This window comes from Mchenga conophoros, linkage group LG7 (assembly GCF_057382185.1).
Source record: "Mchenga conophoros isolate Kocher_MC1m ecotype Shallow Benthic linkage group LG7, M_conophoros_male_GT1.1, whole genome shotgun sequence".
In the NCBI taxonomy this organism is placed as follows: domain Eukaryota; kingdom Metazoa; phylum Chordata; class Actinopteri; order Cichliformes; family Cichlidae; genus Mchenga; species Mchenga conophoros.
The window spans coordinates 39,037,236-39,054,831 of record NC_140532.1 but is presented as its reverse complement, the minus strand read 5'-3'; the positions used below and the strand labels follow the sequence as shown (position 1 = coordinate 39,054,831).

General features: G+C 37.8%; 1 protein-coding gene across 2 annotated transcripts in view; it reads left to right on the top strand.

Annotated features, from left to right (window-relative positions):
• The window catches only part of epha5 (EPH receptor A5), a 63,503-nt gene extending 46,501 nt beyond the window's left edge, over positions 1-17,002 (top strand). The window contains exons 13-20 of one of the 2 annotated variants that reach the window (XM_085279190.1): positions 1,123-1,184; positions 4,577-4,644; positions 4,740-4,881; positions 6,118-6,267; positions 8,595-8,788; positions 9,780-9,944; positions 11,075-11,091; positions 11,463-17,002. In XM_085279190.1, the coding sequence (XP_085135316.1) occupies positions 1,123-1,184; positions 4,577-4,644; positions 4,740-4,881; positions 6,118-6,267; positions 8,595-8,788; positions 9,780-9,944; positions 11,075-11,091; positions 11,463-11,479 (815 nt within the window). In that variant the 3' untranslated portion in view covers positions 11,480-17,002. The remainder of the gene's footprint in view (positions 1-1,122; positions 1,185-4,576; positions 4,645-4,739; positions 4,882-6,117; positions 6,268-8,594; positions 8,789-9,779; positions 9,945-11,074; positions 11,092-11,462) is intronic. The other variant, XM_085279189.1, reaches the window with a different exon arrangement.
• Positions 17,003-17,596: the final 594 nt, after the last annotated feature.

Genomic DNA, 17,596 nt, shown 5'->3' with positions numbered 1-17,596 from the left:
TTCAACTTTTTTTGACTTACACTTAGTTAATGTCATAGTCTGCTTGTCAAGTTCAACAGTATCTAATATATTAACTTTTGAAAGCAACTGGAAAGCTGACAATTCAATTTCAACCCTATAATCTGTTTTACCTTCATGAAGATTAACATATTTCTTTCTTCTTCTTTTTTCTTTTTTGCATAACTGAGTGTTGATCTAGCTGCTAAGTTTATGGTGGCCCCGAGAAGCCAAACAGGCAACTTAAGAAAACACCAGCAATAAGAAAAATGATGCAAAAGCACACAAAACACAACGGAGATAGGGGAAAAAAACAGAAAAGGAAAAATGAAAATGGAAATAGGAGAAAACAGATTTCCAAAAGCACAAGGGAAGTGTTTCTGGGGAGACAGAGTGTGTGTTTTAATCTCATGATTCATATAATACTAATGATGGATTTTTAGGCTAATAGTTAGGCTAACACACTTACCTCTCATCTTTTCTTTCCTCACAAAACCGATAGATCCTCCACTTCTTTTAAGTGTCTCCCAGCACAATTCTTAGCATATTTTGGTTCCTGCACCTGGTCCATCAGATTATTGTCTCCCCAGAAACACTTCCCTTGCGCTTTTGGAAATCAGTTTTTTTCTATTTCTGTTTTTGTTTTTTTCTATTTGTGTTTTCTTTTTTCCAGTTTCCGTTTTCGTTTTTTCTATTTCCATTGTGTTTTGTGTGCTTTTGCAGTGTTTTTCTTATTGCTGGTGTTTTCTGCAGTCCGTTTGGCCTCTCAGGGCCACCGTATAAGTTGCTGTTAAGGGTTGTTCTCATGCGTACAAATGTTTACATCTCAGTTAAAATTTTGGAAAATTGCATGCACAAAGTCAGATAAAGAATTGATTATTTTAACTGAGAAGTAAGCCATATTTCAAGCAAAAATTGGCACACATGATATGTCCTTATTCTATTTTTTTGTTTTGTTTGTATATAATATAAACTTTGGAATTAGATCATTAGAGGATATTTTATTTTGTGTTGCTATCTAGATAAATGGTAAAAACAAAATCTTATGTCAAAACTATGATTTCAAAATATTTGCTTATTAACGTGAAGTATTTTATTGTTGATTTTGTTTTTTCTTCTTCTCAGGCAAGCCGGTGATGATCATCACAGAATACATGGAGAATGGCTCATTGGACACTTTTCTCAAGGTAAACTATACAGGAGAAGGGTCTGAGGGAAGAAATACTTAAAAAACGACCCTGGATAAAATACAAACCCACTCTGATTCTCCAAAAATCTCCAAAAAGTTTTTTAAGCAGAATTCGTAGCTTCATTAACAAGAAATTATATCATCTCAGTTTTAGTGTTGTCTGTAACATCTCAATGGACTGAAGGATGCTGGAAACAGACAGTGGTGCACACATTGAGACAACAGTGGTTCATAACAGAAAGATGGCAGTTAAAGCAGGTTTTATAACAGCTTTTAAGCAGAAAACAGATACAGATGTGTTCAGGCGATGAAAGTAATATTTCCTACTAATAGTAATGTATTTTGTATAGCACTTTTCAAAACATAGAGTTAAAAAGCGCTTCACAGTTCAAATAAAAGCCACAAATTGAAGATAAGTATACATGTTCAAACATGCAGACACAGGCATACGGTCAGGATTTCATTTCAACATACATGCAAAAAGTCGCAAATTATGGCAAAAAATTAAAGGGTAAAATTAAAGGAACGCTAACCTATACACAGTTTTCAGTAGTCATTTTAAACAAATAAGAGTCGCCTGACCTGACTGACTGAGGAAGTCTGTTTCACAGTTTGGGTGCAACAACCTCAAAAGCACGGTCAGCTGGTTTTAAAATCAGAATGAGAGACAGTTAGGAGACCCTGGTTAGACAACTGGAGAGGCCAGCTGCATTGATAAGGTCAAGGAAGGAAGATAACATGATGAGAAACACAAAATAGTAGTGAATAATCAGAGAATCTGAGTTCATCTGCATGGGGCAGATTTAAGGCACATTTAAATATTGAAATGCTTTCTCACCTTTACTATGACACAGATCACCTCACCAGAATATATAAAGTCACTAAGCCTTCAGAGTTGGAATAATGCCTTTCCTGCGTAAATGAAAGTACTGCCTTCATCGCGAATAGAATGTGGAATTTAATGAAGAGGCAGGCTGAAATAAATATTCCCTCTTCAGACCACTTAACAGTCTGTTCACTGCCTACAGTGGCACAACGCTCAGGTAGCAGACAAGTCTAATTCCTGCATGAGAAAAACTATAAATTTCTTCAAGAGTCTTGCTAATGAAGAGATGAAATACATAAGATTCAATCAGGATTCAGCACTGAAGAGAGTTAAAGTGTTTTTTTAAAAACAAAAAAACAACAACAACGGAGGAAAGGGGAGAGTAAAATGCTTCTGGTTTGAGGTGTCGGTTTACTTGCTTGAAAGGCATTGCAGACAGGAACAATCAGAAATCTCATCTGAAGGGAATGATCTCATTTTGGCTGCATGGAAAAGGGGGATGCTGTGAGACAAAAAATACAGATAAGTGTGTGTTACAGAGCTGTGGTGAGTGAAAACTGCTGATATGACTGTCCTGTGTGTCATGGGGAATAAACCTGAATGGCAAAGTGGAAGCAGGGAAGATGGGCCACCAGCAGACGGTGCAGCACAGAAAACCCTTAGAAGTAATTACATGGATGGCTGGTGTACTGAGGCCAGTATAAATGACACAGCTATTTGAAAACCAGAGGCTGGACTGGGTCCTGGATTAGCTGTCACAGCTATGGACAATGTACTGTGAGGCTGCTAACTCACATCTTTGGCTTAACATCTCATTTCACATGTAAGTGGGATGTTCTGCTGCGAGTGGATAGAAAAAACTATTTGTTGAAACTGTGAGCTGCATGTCTGCTGTCAAAATGTGAAGAGTGGATGAGGGGAATGTTGATAGTTTACATTTGGATTGGAAGGAGCAAAAGCTTAAACTAACAATGAGAGGGGAAAAAGCTAAGAGGAAATCTAGTGAAAGAGTCTTCCATACCAGGGAAAAAGCCATCACTGTGTATGCAGTTTTCAATATTAGCTTAATTACTAAGTGGTAATACCTTACCACTTAGTAATTAAGCTAATATTGTCATCCAATGCTGTTGCTTGAATTAATTATTTCTTTGGCAAAAAGCATGCTTCATTTTTCTCAAATCTTGAACAACCGATTTAGCATCATTCTTCTATACAGATTGGGAGAGTACCAGAAAGGTTAAGTCGGGTATTGCAGGGAGGAAGGGGAAAGATGAATTACTTGGGGAGACACGCGTCTGTACAGGAGACAGTCATTTCATAAAACATGATGTGATTCAAGGCAGCAGGGTGACACTGAACTCTGGGCAGGATTCATGGAAATATTAATGCTTTAGGTCATTTCATAGAGCAGGAGGTCTGACTTGAAGTGCATAGTTGATTGGATGACCATCACTGACACTTATAGAGGGAAAATGGTGAGCTCCAGAGCTAAATACTAGAAATATATAAATGTAAATTAAGTGTATTTTCAGAGTAAAGTGCTTATGGATATTCTCTATAATTATCACATAAAACTAGAGCATTAGGGTTAGATAAGCTGACTTGCCTTGCTGACACAATAGGCTAATCAGATCTGTATTGATCAGTGATTATGTGGCTACAACCAAACCAATACTGGAGAATATATTTCAGCTTTTAATCTTTCTTCCTGCTTCACGATCCACAACCTGTGCTGTTGGTTGGTAGGTGTTAGAGAAAAACAGAAAAAGTAATCCCAACATTTGCTGCAGTGGCACCATAACAGCCATTGACAAAATCCAGGGGGAGAAGTTGAAAAGGAGCCTTTTCCCATCTTTCTTTATATTATCTTGTAATTGGCCCAGGTCTGCAGGTTTACACGGTTTAAAATCAACAGAACATATACAGGGTTGACCAGTAGTTAAGTGCTAAAGTTCGATACAACATGGGTAAATAATTTGTGCAGATGCTGCCTGGGTAGCATTTGCTAAATGTCATCCCCCCCTGTGCTTACTTCTGCCATTCTTCCCACTGTCCCTATCAAAATAAAGTCAGAAATGTTCACATGTTTTATTATTATTATTATGTGGTGCATATATAGAGTTGTCCCTCTTGGGGGGTCACTCCCACTGGGTTTAAATCTGGGACTCTCCACCATTTGACCCTAGAACTGAAGAAGCTTCTCGGATGAGAGGTGAAACGTCTTCAAGCAACTTCCAGACGCTTTTCTTTCCAAGCTCCTTAGACTGCGATGACCTGGATGACTGAGAACCTTCACAGACATATATAGAGTTACACTATCCTGTCCTGTCTGGCAGCTTTTATAAGGCCAGCTCTATAAACTCTCTATAGGCCCCATTTTTTAAGGTTCATCTGTTTATGTCTTCATTTCTATTCGTGTTATTTTTTGTTAATACATATGTGGTACATCGTATGTGATACATTATAGACTCGATTTATTTACACTATATTCAATTGTTTAGATAAAGATACCAAAGCAAAATATTAAGATTGTCTTTCCACCTTTGTCCCTTCTTTCTACATAGAAAAATGATGGCCAGTTTACTGTAATCCAGCTGGTTGGTATGCTGCGTGGGATTGCATCTGGCATGAGGTATAAAGAAAACCAACAAACACACTGTGTTTTCAAACTCATTAACGTGCAGTGTTTGTGTTTAACCCTTCTTCCCTTTGTGTTGACAAATGTAGATACCTGTCTGACATGGGCTATGTCCACCGTGATCTAGCGGCTCGTAACATCCTGGTCAACAGTAACCTTGTGTGTAAAGTGTCTGATTTTGGTCTATCCCGAGTCCTGGAAGATGATCCGGAGGCTGCATATACCACGCGGGTAAAGCTGCACAAATTTCTGAAGCCAGTGGTTATTACATATCTTAAAGTTGTTTGTCAGGCTAACTGCCCAAAGTCTGTTCAATTTAAATTACATAAGACTGTAATATTATATCAGAGCAAAGATATTTAAAAGGTGCATGCAAGCGAGTAGCATTCACTTAACTTTCTTTTGATCAACTAATAAATTAATCACCTGACTGCCTCAGTGTGGGTGTTAGGGAAGAGGGCAGCACACTGTTGTCTTTAAAGTTATTTACATTTAATATGGGTTGTGTCAGAGCATGACTCTGCCTTATCAAACTTTGGATTAAGTGAAAAACTGACACACAGAATAGTCTTCCCACTAAATACACACCTAGACACTTTAACTAACACACACTGACACACACACACACACAGACAACAGCAGCAGGCCTTAAATTGAGCTGTATATCCCAGGCTGAGTGGCGTTCTGTCAGCCAGAGATGGCCTGCTTCCTGCTGGAGGAGGTCCAATTAGTACTCAGCTCAGTCTCTGCAACACTCAATTAGCACTGAGTCTTGCTGCCTTAGTGCCAAATATCCTGTCACTCACCTCTCACTGCCAGGCTACATCTCTTCTTGCTCTCTCTCTCTATCACTGTCTGGGTCTCCTTCCCTGACAGAGCAGTGAGAATAACATAATTCACACCCTTCAAATAATCAGAGCTTGAGATATCCTGCTGCTGTGTTCATCAATACTGCATCAAGCTAATTTCACTACTCATCAGCTGAAAACACACTTTCCTGTGGAACTCAGCAGTCTTTCTGTGAACTTTTTTTTTTTATCTTTGCAATGAAAGCATGATAATGAAGATGAGTAAAAAATAGAGGAATCACAGGGCCCCCGACAGTTAGGATAGGGAATTTGTATAAGAAAGTGAAACTTGGTATCATGAATGTGTTCCTAAATTGGTATCCATTAGGGGAAATTTGGATTGGACCACATGCGGAAGAAGTGTCTCAATTAAGGTCTGTTCTTGGTTTCCATCCTCATGACACAAAAGATGAAAATGTTGAATGACGGCAGCTGTATTTACTGCTGTAGCTCTGGACAAGCGTAGCTCGAGTCTATTTATTTATGTGAACATATCAGATTTCTTCATAATAAAGCAGCACAACACACGAAAATTTGAGGTTCTATTTTCCAAGCCCCAGGTTCCGTTAAATGCTTCAATGTGTTTGGATCATCTGGTAAACACTGCATTTTGTTACAGGGCGGAAAGATTCCCATTCGCTGGACGGCTCCAGAAGCAATTGCATACAGGAAGTTCACCTCGGCTAGCGATGTGTGGAGTTATGGGATTGTCATGTGGGAAGTGATGTCATACGGAGAGAGGCCCTACTGGGAGATGTCCAATCAAGACGTAAGTTTTAAAGACATTTTAAGGAAAAGTTAGTTTTCTTTAATCTTGTGAGTAACGCATGTAGTATTTGCTGGATTTTACAACTGCAGTCGTATCAGATGGTGATGCGTGAGCTTGCAGTACTTGATTCATCACCACACACATGCATCAATTTCCCACCCACCCACTCACACAGGCAACATATGCACGCACAGCCCTCCAGTGACCTCTCCAACTCCTACTTCAGACTCCACCCTCCTTTTGGTTGTTAGGCTGTCTGTCTCGAATCTAGAGAGGGGAAGGAGAGGAGGATGAGAAGGAGAGGAGAGGAGAAGACGTTTGATGTTTAATTGAAAGCGTTATGCTGGATTTTCTCTGATCTGCACAAGAAAGTGCAGGCTCTCACACTCTCTTTCTCTCAGCTATCACCTTCTGTTGCCCACTGTCTCCTCTTCCTTCTCACTTCTTTCTCTTGTCCCTTTTTTTGTCTCTACAAAATGCACTTTTTTGCGTCTTGTCCGCCCTCTCTTTCTTCCCCCACTTCGTCTCTCATTCCCTTCCTCTGATCTTTCCTCCCTGCCAGTCAGTTTTTCTACCCCCTCAGCACGCAGTGATTTGCTGCTGTGCTTCTCTCTTATGCTAGAGTGCAAGAGTACATATGCATGCGCTTTAATACATGCAAGCGTATTGGAGTGCCATCACATCTGTCTTCTGTGTGAATTTGACACAAGTAAAGGCTGTCATAAACTCAACAAATCAATTCCCTGTAGTGTCTTGCACTGGCAGAACTAGGCTGAAAACTGCAGCCTGCTTTCCACTGCAGGGTCTAACGGAGGGAGCTAAGGTTTATTTATTATTCATCCAATTCAATTTCCCCCACCAAAACATTTCTGTGATTCAGTACTGCATCCTGTTACTTGCAGAAATGATTAACGGGGTTATGAGGCATGTGAAATAAACAAAGTTGTGTTAATGTTGTGTTATTTTGCTGGATTCACACAGGCCATTGGTGTTGGGTTGCTAACTTCATGGATATTTGAGTATAAGGTCGGGTAGAGAGCAAGTATCAGAATTCAGCATCTTGCTCAGGAGAACTCAATTTGAAAGTAATCTTGCCTTGCTGAAGTGTGTCATGGTTCTGCCTTTAAAAAAATATTGCAGGATACACCAAACAGGATGTACCCTCTGCATACTTCAATATATATCCATGTTATAGATTTTCATTTTATAGTCGCTTTGGAGTCTTATTTCCTCGGGGACAGCATACCAGAATCTTTTGAACAAACCTGATTATGGTGTTTTGAAATTATTGTGTCTTTTACATGCTCAGTGCAATAAGAACAGAAACTGAGAGCATAAAAACAGCAAACTAAATCTCAGTTACTAAAAATAAAGACACAAAGACAAAAGTTTGACATATAAACACAAATAAAAGTATCAGCAGCAGTACAGGAGTGCGCATAGGCACAAAGTGGAACAGTGTTAATTATATTAATGCCATCAGCAAACGCAGTAAGTGATAACAGAGAATAAATTACAAGTGATACTATGGTAGTAATACTAATCCTTCCATCTTGTAAAGAACAGATGAGAAGGTATAAAATTATAGTATTATAGAGTGTTAATGTTGTTAATGTGTAGTTGTTCTTTTTCGCTTTTTTTGCTCTTTTTGGGGTATTTTCAGTGTTTGAACTATCAAAACAGATGGGAGTTGGATAATCTAATAGCCACAGGTAGAAAGGATCTGCTGTAGTGCTCAGTCCTGCACCTTGGGGCAATGAGCCTTTTCCTGTGTGTGCTGTGGTGAGCAATCAGAGAGGAATGTATAGTGGGATGGATTGTACATAATGCTGAGCAGTTTCTTTAGCAACCTCCTTTCAGACACCTGACATCAGCTGTTTTCACCCTGCTGCCCCAACACACTGCCATATAGTCATATGTCCAACCTTAGAGTAACAAAACATAGACAGCATGGGCATTTGGCATTGCAGGACCTGAGCCTCCTAAGAAGATACAGGCAACTCTGGACCCTTCTTAAAGACAATATCTGTGTTCCTGTACAAGTCGAGTTAGCTGTTTATGTGTAGTCCTAGGGATTCATCCGTCACCCCAACATCTGTTCCCCTGATGATGATAGGGGAGGAGGAAGAAACTGCTTCCTAAACTCTACAATCAGACAATAATCATGAAGTTAAAGCAACCTTTAGCTATGCTACTCGCATAGATGATTGAAATTTATCTTTTGCTCTTACAGTATAACTGTTTGTACATTATACACAGGTTTGTTTTTTGTTTGTTTGCTTTTGTAAAGCTAACCTGCCTGTCTTTCTTCATCTCTCTATCTGAAGGTAATAAAAGCAGTGGAGGAAAGCTATAGGTTGCCAGGTCCTATGGACTGTCCTGAGGCCCTGTACCATCTTATGATGGACTGCTGGCAGCGAGAACGCAGCAACCGTCCCAAGTTTGATGAGATTGTTTGCCTGCTAGACAAATTCATCCGGAACCCCAGCTCGTTAAAAAAGCTTGTCAACTCCTCACACAGGTAGGATGTAACACTGTACTTTGCACACCATTTAAAATATATATTAGTTATAGTTTATTCCACAAGCACACACACATACAGATGATATCATCTAAATGGCTGGTGTTATTGTCTTTGTTAAGAAATGATGTTAGCTTTCTGTTAAACATTTCTAAACACTTATTGATGATGCTTCTGCTTCTTGGCTCTTAAAAATGAAGTGTATTCATTTACACATTCATTTTTAAGCAAATTAGGCTCAGCACTCTAAGCTAATAGACTTCATCTTTCAAGATAAAATGTAAATAGAGTCTTACTGAAGTCCTGTGTAGCAGCATAGTTAAAATGTAGTCTTTGGCTGCTGCACACTAGCAATAAAGAGCAGAGAAATAAAGTGGCTTAATTTTCTTAGAATGAAGCATTAGTCTGAAATGTAGTCAGTGGGGTGTCCTTTGATTGTCGTAACATTTGAACATTCAGTTAGTATTTCCTCTCCATGTATGTGCAGTGCATTAGTACATAATGGTATGAAATGGCAATAATTGCTCTGAAGCAGACATTTATGCAGACACTTCATTATGTTATTTTCTTTGCGGAGATAATGAAATAATGGTAGATCTTTTGTTTTCCTCTTTCTTTTTGTACACACACACACACACACACACACACACACACACACACACACACCGGAACGCATTTAATAAAGCAACACCTTATCTAACAGCCATACAATGACATATGACGGGCGTCAAGATTAAAATGACTCAAGCTATGCTTGTCCTTTTCTCACACCACACGCCTCTTCTAGTTATAGTGTGGAGAATGTTGTTAGTTGGCATAAATATTTCTGTTTGATAAGAGAGAGCCTTATTTGTAAGCATGAAGAGTGAGCCAAATGACAAAGACTTTTGAGTGGACAACATTTGCAGTTGTGTAATGGTGCATAAATAGCTTCATGAAGACTCATGTTCAAACATTTTGCTTTCTCTTTACCTGTTTTCCCACGTTCCAGAGTTTCCAACCTGTTAGTGGAGCATGCCAGCGTAGAAGGGAACTGTAGCACTCGAAGCCAGACTGTAGGAGAGTGGCTTGACTCCATCAAGATGGGACGTTACACTGAACTGTTTATGGAAGGAGGTTACTCTTCACTGGAAACAGTGGCTCAGATGACATCAGAGTAAGAGTCTTATGCACATGCACACATACATATAAATGCATAGGTGATAGGACGTCTACCTTAAGGTTTAGTTTCATTCCCCCTGGTTTTAATATAAATCATTTGTAAGGCATTAACATGGGTTTTATCGCTGTCCACTGGGTATTTACAAGTGGACACTTCAGAGTATGTCAGTTCATCTACAGGATTAGAATGTATCTTTGAGTTACATCAGTGACCAATTGTCATTGAATCTAATATATCTGTCATTTGTATCCAGTTGTTTCTTTACTGGTGAGAAGCAGCAAAGCACTTCATGTGCCTATTCTGCTATAGTTGTAAGTTATAAGAAGAAAACAAGATTAGGTCTATTCATTGGCATGTTTCAGGAAAAACCCAGTCAAACATGCCAAACATGCTTGAAACACATCTTGGTGATATATGTCTGTTTACACTTGAGTAGTACGCCAGTAGTGCATAAACAATTACCTACAGATTGTGCTTACACAGAAGACACTGTGGTCCAGTACTGAGCCCAGTCCAAATCCCATATTGTTTGAGCGATCTGATTTGAATGCATTGTCAGTGTATACTGGGTCTATTCACTCATGTCCTTAGCTGACATGTTAATGCCAGGTTTAAACAGCATCACAGATGTTTTTTCCGTAGACCATTTAATGTAATGAACACTCTAATGAACACACAAAGTGGTGTGAAGGTTATCTACAGTGCTTAACAACTTTATTAGACCATCACCCAATGTAAGTTTTATTCCAGTGCTGCCCTAAATGAAAGGTATTCATAATTACCCACATTTTTGTATGTTTCTATGCAGAAGCTCTTTAATCAAAATTATATTTTTAATGCTAAGCTATAATTATTGTTGTTTTCCATTCATTTTCAAATTTAGTGTAAAGCATATTATAGTAAAGCCAAATTACAGTTCTTTACTTGCATTCCTGAACAGGAAAGTTTATTTTCAGCACTTGAATTTTAGACTTGGTTAATTTCTGACCTCTCAGAGAAAAGTTTGCCGGTTCAAATTTGGATAAAAAAAATGTGAGTTCAGTTTGTTATTTGCCTAAAACTTTTTTTTAAACATGTTTTTGATAGATTTCTAAAATATTTGTGTTTTCTCATTTTTATTACAGGGGGTCTAATAAATTTGGTAAGCACTGCATTACAAGATTGCAAGTCTGTGCAAATACTTCAAAATGCTTTTTCTCTTCATTGAACTAAGAGTTCATATAAAGATAATATAACTACAGAACATTGGTAAAAATGTCATATATAACTCGAGGACGATTGAGAAATTGGTTTAACAGCAAAATCTCTTTAGTCAGTGTGTATCCAAAAGCCCAAACACACAATAATTTCTAACTTACAAAAAAGACTGGTTATCACATTCATTAAAAATGAATTTATTTATGTAAGTAATCCAAAATGCAGGCTTATTTTTAACAACTTTCTCATGCATTGCCTTATTTGTTAGCAGAATGCTTAAATATAGTGCCCTGTTTTCTGTGTGCTGTTTTTCAGGGATTTGCGAAGAGTAGGCGTGAACTTGGCTGGACACCAGAAAAAAATTATTACTAGCATTCAGGAGATGAGGGTCCATATGAACAGCACCAACTCTACTGTAAACATATGATGTGAAATACAAACATACAGACACATGCACACTCGTACACTCGCACACAAACACAGAAATACAATATATGGACCTACTATGTACTGGACCTAGAGTGGCTTAGCACTTTCTGTGGACGAGGATACCCAGTGTTCTACCGATCTAAACTGGAGGATCCACATGTTGTTGGTTCCTGTGTGTGGAGTTTGCGTTGGTGTCATTGGGAATATTGGATATTGCAGCACTAAAACCAAACTGAACTGGACTGAGTGGTGCTACTTGGAGGGATGATGATGGTGAGCTCAATATGAACTTAAGTAATGGTTTTACTTTAATTATTCAATTATATGACTCTGGGGATCCTCTTGGCACTGTTTTGGATACCTAAATCACAGACAGCAGATCTAACTCTGAGAGCAACCATAAAGTTTTTGGCTGTATCACAGATGTGAGTTTATACACTGGGCTCGAAGGGAACCTTTTCAACCTGTCTCAGGTGAGCTGAGCCCCGTGGAACAAAAAAAGTACTTGCTGATTCTTTGGCAACTTTCTCCATCGAGATTACCGTTCCATCAGGTTTCACTGAATTAATTTCCATATATTGAACCATTATCATTATTTCAATTAATGTCAATATTTGCTTTGACATGCTGATGTGCTTGTGGTTTTGATTTTTACCCATTTCTACCACATCTTCATGTGCAAAACTGAAGCTAAAATCTATTTTAATCATCCATATTCATATTCACTGTCATTTACTTAATTATCTTCCAAAGCAATGAAAGACAAGAATAGATACTTGACCTTTGCTGTTTTAAAATACTAGATCTTAAGAATGGTTCTTACAGAGCCTAAAAAAGAGAAGTGAAAACAAACAAATAAAGACATGAAGATTTACACTTAAATATACTCTCTACAGCTGTTCTTCTGGGTGAATGTATAGCACTGCTACAATGTGGCAATAAAACCATTCTAGTCCTTAAAACCAGCTTCTGAATGAGGCCACTGATTGTATGTTATTCAGCTGGCTTTGCTCTGTGTAAGACCTTTCACTTACAGTGAAGTTACTACAAAGCAATGCATATTTTAATTGTAAACTGTTCTATTAGCTGAAAAATTCACACATATTTTAGTGAAATATTCACTCAGATTGCAGGCAAGCAGCACATGGAACACTGAAATCGCTTAAAAACCTTCACTTCAAAGTCTAGGAGAAGATTTTGCTGAGATTCAAAAGAAGCATTTGCTTATGAGTAAATCTTTCATCCAGATTCCAAATAACCTTAAGGTAGGATCCACACTGGAACTGGACATTTTTAATTTGACATCCATTCATCGATCGCGCATTTTCAAATTAAACTCCACTTCATGTTTAAATGTGGTTCCAGTAGAATACAACTGGAACAAACTGACACTCGTCAAAGGTTCATTCAATCCTGATGGAACATTTGTTCATGTAATAATGGAACTGCCATTCAGATTCTCATGGAAGGGATCACAAAGATTCCAACAAGACTGTTTACTGGTATTCTAATGGAACATTTTCCTCAGATTTTAAGGGAACTTCTACAAGGATTTCAATGCAGCCTTCTCTCAAGAGTGCACTCGGATCTTCATCAAGCCTTCACTTAGAACCAACAAACTTCAGGTACCGCAGAAACCCATCAGCACTCTGTTCAGTTTACCATGCCGTGGAGAATCTCTCACACCCATGTCTGCAACACCACAATAAACCTCACTCTAACAGGACTGCTGAAAATAAGGAGGCAATATTCATCTACTTGATAATCGTTTATTTATTTCTACTTGTTTGAAAAAAGAGCAAAAGTTATGTGGACAGTTTGTGTTTTATAATAATACTCTCTCTTGGACTACTGAGCAGCTTTGCCTACATGTCTTTCATGTATATAATGTATTATATATTTAAAGCAGGGAGCATTGTTCTTCTGTCTGCTATCATGTGGACAAGTGGATATTGACCAGTCATCTCAGAGTAGAACACATTAGTAAATAGTGACAGATATTCTGAATCGGCATTCCTGCTACATAGACCTGGGCCGCTATCGAGTGGGGGCAACCAGCACAACTGTCCCCAGATAAGGGTCCCCAGAAGGGTATGCAAAAGAGCAAATATTTATCTTATGTTGTTGGTGATTATGTTTCATTTTACATTTTTTTTGGTGCAAGACCTAGAAATATTTTTCAGTGGCCCTAAATGAGAGCAGCAAGAAAAGCTTTGTTGACACTAGAAGTAGATGAGAATTATGAACAGGGACTGATGAATTTCTGGTGTATTGTATGGTATAAACATATACAATGATGTCAATGATCAAGCCCTTGCTTTACTTCTCTTTGGTATGGTATGTTATACGTAGATTGCTACTCAGTGCTTTATTGCTAAAACTTGACCTTTTTTCACTGCATTGTTCACCTAAAGAGAAGCTACGTTCTCACATTATATCTGTGCTCTCTGCAGATAACATGCTTATATTTGTATCAGTTAGTGTGCTGCTAGTGTTGGGGTATACAGATGGAAATGCAATGAGATTGTAGAAGTAGGGTTTCTTTTTTTGGGGGGGGGGGTTCAAGAGGTGTTATCACCTGATTGTATGAAAGGTATAGAAAAGCACACAAGAAGAATGTAAAGGTTTTAAAGGGGCATTTCACTTTTTCAAAGAACATGCTTTCACTTTGAAACACTCAGACCCCCCACAGAGTTCAAGATGAGTAAAAGGGATAAGTCCTTAATGGTGGTAAGGACCCTCTTAGGTAATGGCATTTAAGCTTTTCCACCTGCTGTCAAGATCAAACTTCTTGACTGCTTCCATAAAAGATTGTAAAGTGGGGAATGGTCACAGGTTAATATTCTATATTATTATGTGTTTCTGAAAGTCATAGTGTTCTAACAGAGTGAAAGTCTGGTACAAGATAAATATCTGCATAGCCTCTTTAGTCTATGGCTTGTACATTGATAAACTATGTTGCTATGTTGCATATTATTGGGGAACTGTATGCATTTAGTGATGTCAAGCATTTAACAGCAGGCAACATTTGGCAGTAAAACTGGCATCCATGCCTATGTAGATTATTGTGGCTGTGCAGGTATTTCATTCAGCAGGGGAAGGCATCAGTAACATGGTGCAAAATATAAGGCATGTACTGTACAGCAAAAGCAGTTGTGTTGGGCAGTTTTTATTTACGACCCAGCGAGTCATAAGGCTTCCTCAGTCTCACGAATACTGCTTTTAGTTTGGGTTTCGCAGTGTTTTGACCCTCCCTAGTTGTCATGTTATTGGCTTTTTACAACCACCCTTTCAGCTTACTGGAATTTTCAAACTAAAATTTATGCTTGGGGCATGAAAAATTAGTGAATACGACACCCTTATAAGTGCCTCTCATCTTTTGAGCACCGTTATTTACTCCCCTGCCAAAATGCTATGCCCCAGCTGTTCAACTTTCTATACATGTTTGCCAACAACGTTTACAGGCAATAAGAAGAATGTCAGATAATATGCTTGTTGGAACTAATTTAATTTGCACTTTATGAGAATTCTGTTGCCCTTTGTTTGACTAAAATATCGATAGGTGACTGACATGTTACTGTCAGCAAGTGTATCCTTATTATTTACTATTTAATTATTAAAATTACTGTGTTCCCTTCACACTCCCATTGGTCACCATGGCATAATTTTTTTACAGTTAAGCACAAGAATTAATCATATTTGTAATACAAATCAAAGTTATATGAGCATCATTGATGTAGAGCACCATATTTTCGAGTGTATGGCACAACAATACACTTTCATGATGTAAACACAGGGTTTGACAGGCATCTTTTAGAATAAAGGTGAATTATTGGCTTTTTAACAAGAAGTCAACAGAGCACTAATCCTTGATGTCAAGGCCTCAGCCAGTCTTGACAGCTTTTTAGCATCAACACTGTTAATTCCAAAAGTGTGAGAACAGGTATTGATTTCTTGGCATTGCAAACCATAGTAAATATACAGTCAAGCTAATTATATGCTCTGCTCAGATTATCAAATCATCAATTCAAATACTTTATTCTCAGCACTTTTTCCAATAGCATGACTTTATCTTTTGCTCACATTTAGCCAAGAAAAAAAAAGAAAGCACAACAAACCAGCAAATACTAAAGATTTATGTGGTTTTACTCTTCAGTAACTGTCAGCTGAAACTCCGTCAGCCATGCAGTGTTTATGCAGGAGACAAAATTGTTGCGTCAAATTACATAAGACAACCGGTCTTATGTAACATCTTTGTTGTTTGAGTTTGAGAAGATGTAATCTAAGTTAGTCACACTGGTCCAGGCAGAAATGTCCATTAGAAGTTGTTGCACTCATACATGAGTTTTTGGGGGGTTTATTCCAAAATTACAGCACCGCTTAAAGGTAGAAAAGCCAAATGGCTGCTCTCTGGGGCTCTGAGTGATAAACCAGTAGATACCAGTTTGACTGGATTCTATGAAAGACCCAAAAGCAATATGTGACCTGACATTATTTGCAAAATTAATTTTTGCATACACAAATGCATGGGAATGTAACAACAACAAAAGGTTGCACTAACTGATTAAGTTTTTTGGGGGGGGGGTTGTCAGACGTGAACATACTGAAAATAGGTTTAGGAGTCCTTGAAAGTGAGTTGAATTGTATCAGGGCCCACAGTTCTAGCATTCTTCCATTACTACTATTAATATTAATATTACTACTATTTTTGATTAGTCGTTTCAGCATTTCTTATACTTTGGAGCAACTGTGCAAATAAAGTCAAAGACTTTGTACAACTTATTTTTGGTTTAAAAGATGTTTGGAATAAGCTTGAACTTATTCCACTTCTTTAGTGGGCAGCTTCATCTTAGCAACAGCTGATGAAGTGCATAGGATTTGTATTTTGTGCCATATAGAAAACCACACTGACGGGGGAAAAATGTCTCCTAAAGACTAATGTGGGTCAATAAAATTACAATTGTAATTCGAGACCACGGCATTTGCCTGTTGAGTAACATTTTTGAGAAAAAGCAATTCTTCAAATGCATATTTGCAGTGGGACAAACACTGTTTCCAACGGCACTATCTACTTGCATTTGTGTTTTTAACTTCTCAGGAAGTGGAAAATAGGTACATTTATTTGATTATCACGTATTTGATCTTAGAAATGATGTGCAGCTTTCACAAAGTGTTAACATACAAAACAAGTATGTGATTAATCAATTGTCCCCAGCTCAAATGTAATTATTTTATCAGTTCACACATACAGTTTTAAGCGACTGAGTAACAAATTCATTGTGATTTATTGAAAGCACAGTAAAAATACTCAGCTACTGATGTGCTATTGGTTTGTTTTTGAGACTGTCATGTATTATGTTTGTGTTGATGTTTTTGTAGTGTGTTATCAAATCTATATTTTTGCAATAAAACATGAGTAACATCAACTCTTGTTGTAACAATCATTATCTGTTGACCACACACAGGCACTACACATTACAATAATTATTAATAATTGTTTTATGTTTTATGCTTTGCTCCTGCACTGCAGTGATTTGTTTGTGACCTCACAGGAAAAAGCAGTGCCATCATATTATGTTACTTTCAGTCATTCTGAAGGTGTAACTGTAGCAATATCATCCAAGGAAAATTTTTGAATTTTGGAACTGAGTTTTTAGATTGTGCATAACTTTAGTGAACAATGAGGCCAAAATTTTAATATACAGTGATGTGCAAAAGTAAGTACACAACACTTGTAGAAACGCCTTCAGCAGTAATAACTTAAAGTAATCTTTTCTGTATGACTTCTGTCACATCGTTGTGTGAGGTTCACAGATATTCATTTATTCAGCTCTCAAAGAATCAAGCCAGTTATGAAGGCAATAATGGATATAACCTGGTGCTAGCAAGGTAAAAGGTGGTGTCCAGTGAGAATATAAATCTTTCATATTATCTCGTTTTATATTTTTCAATTTTGACTAGAGATGGACCGATTCGATACTGACCTAAATTACTGGATCGAATATCAGAGAGAAATAAAA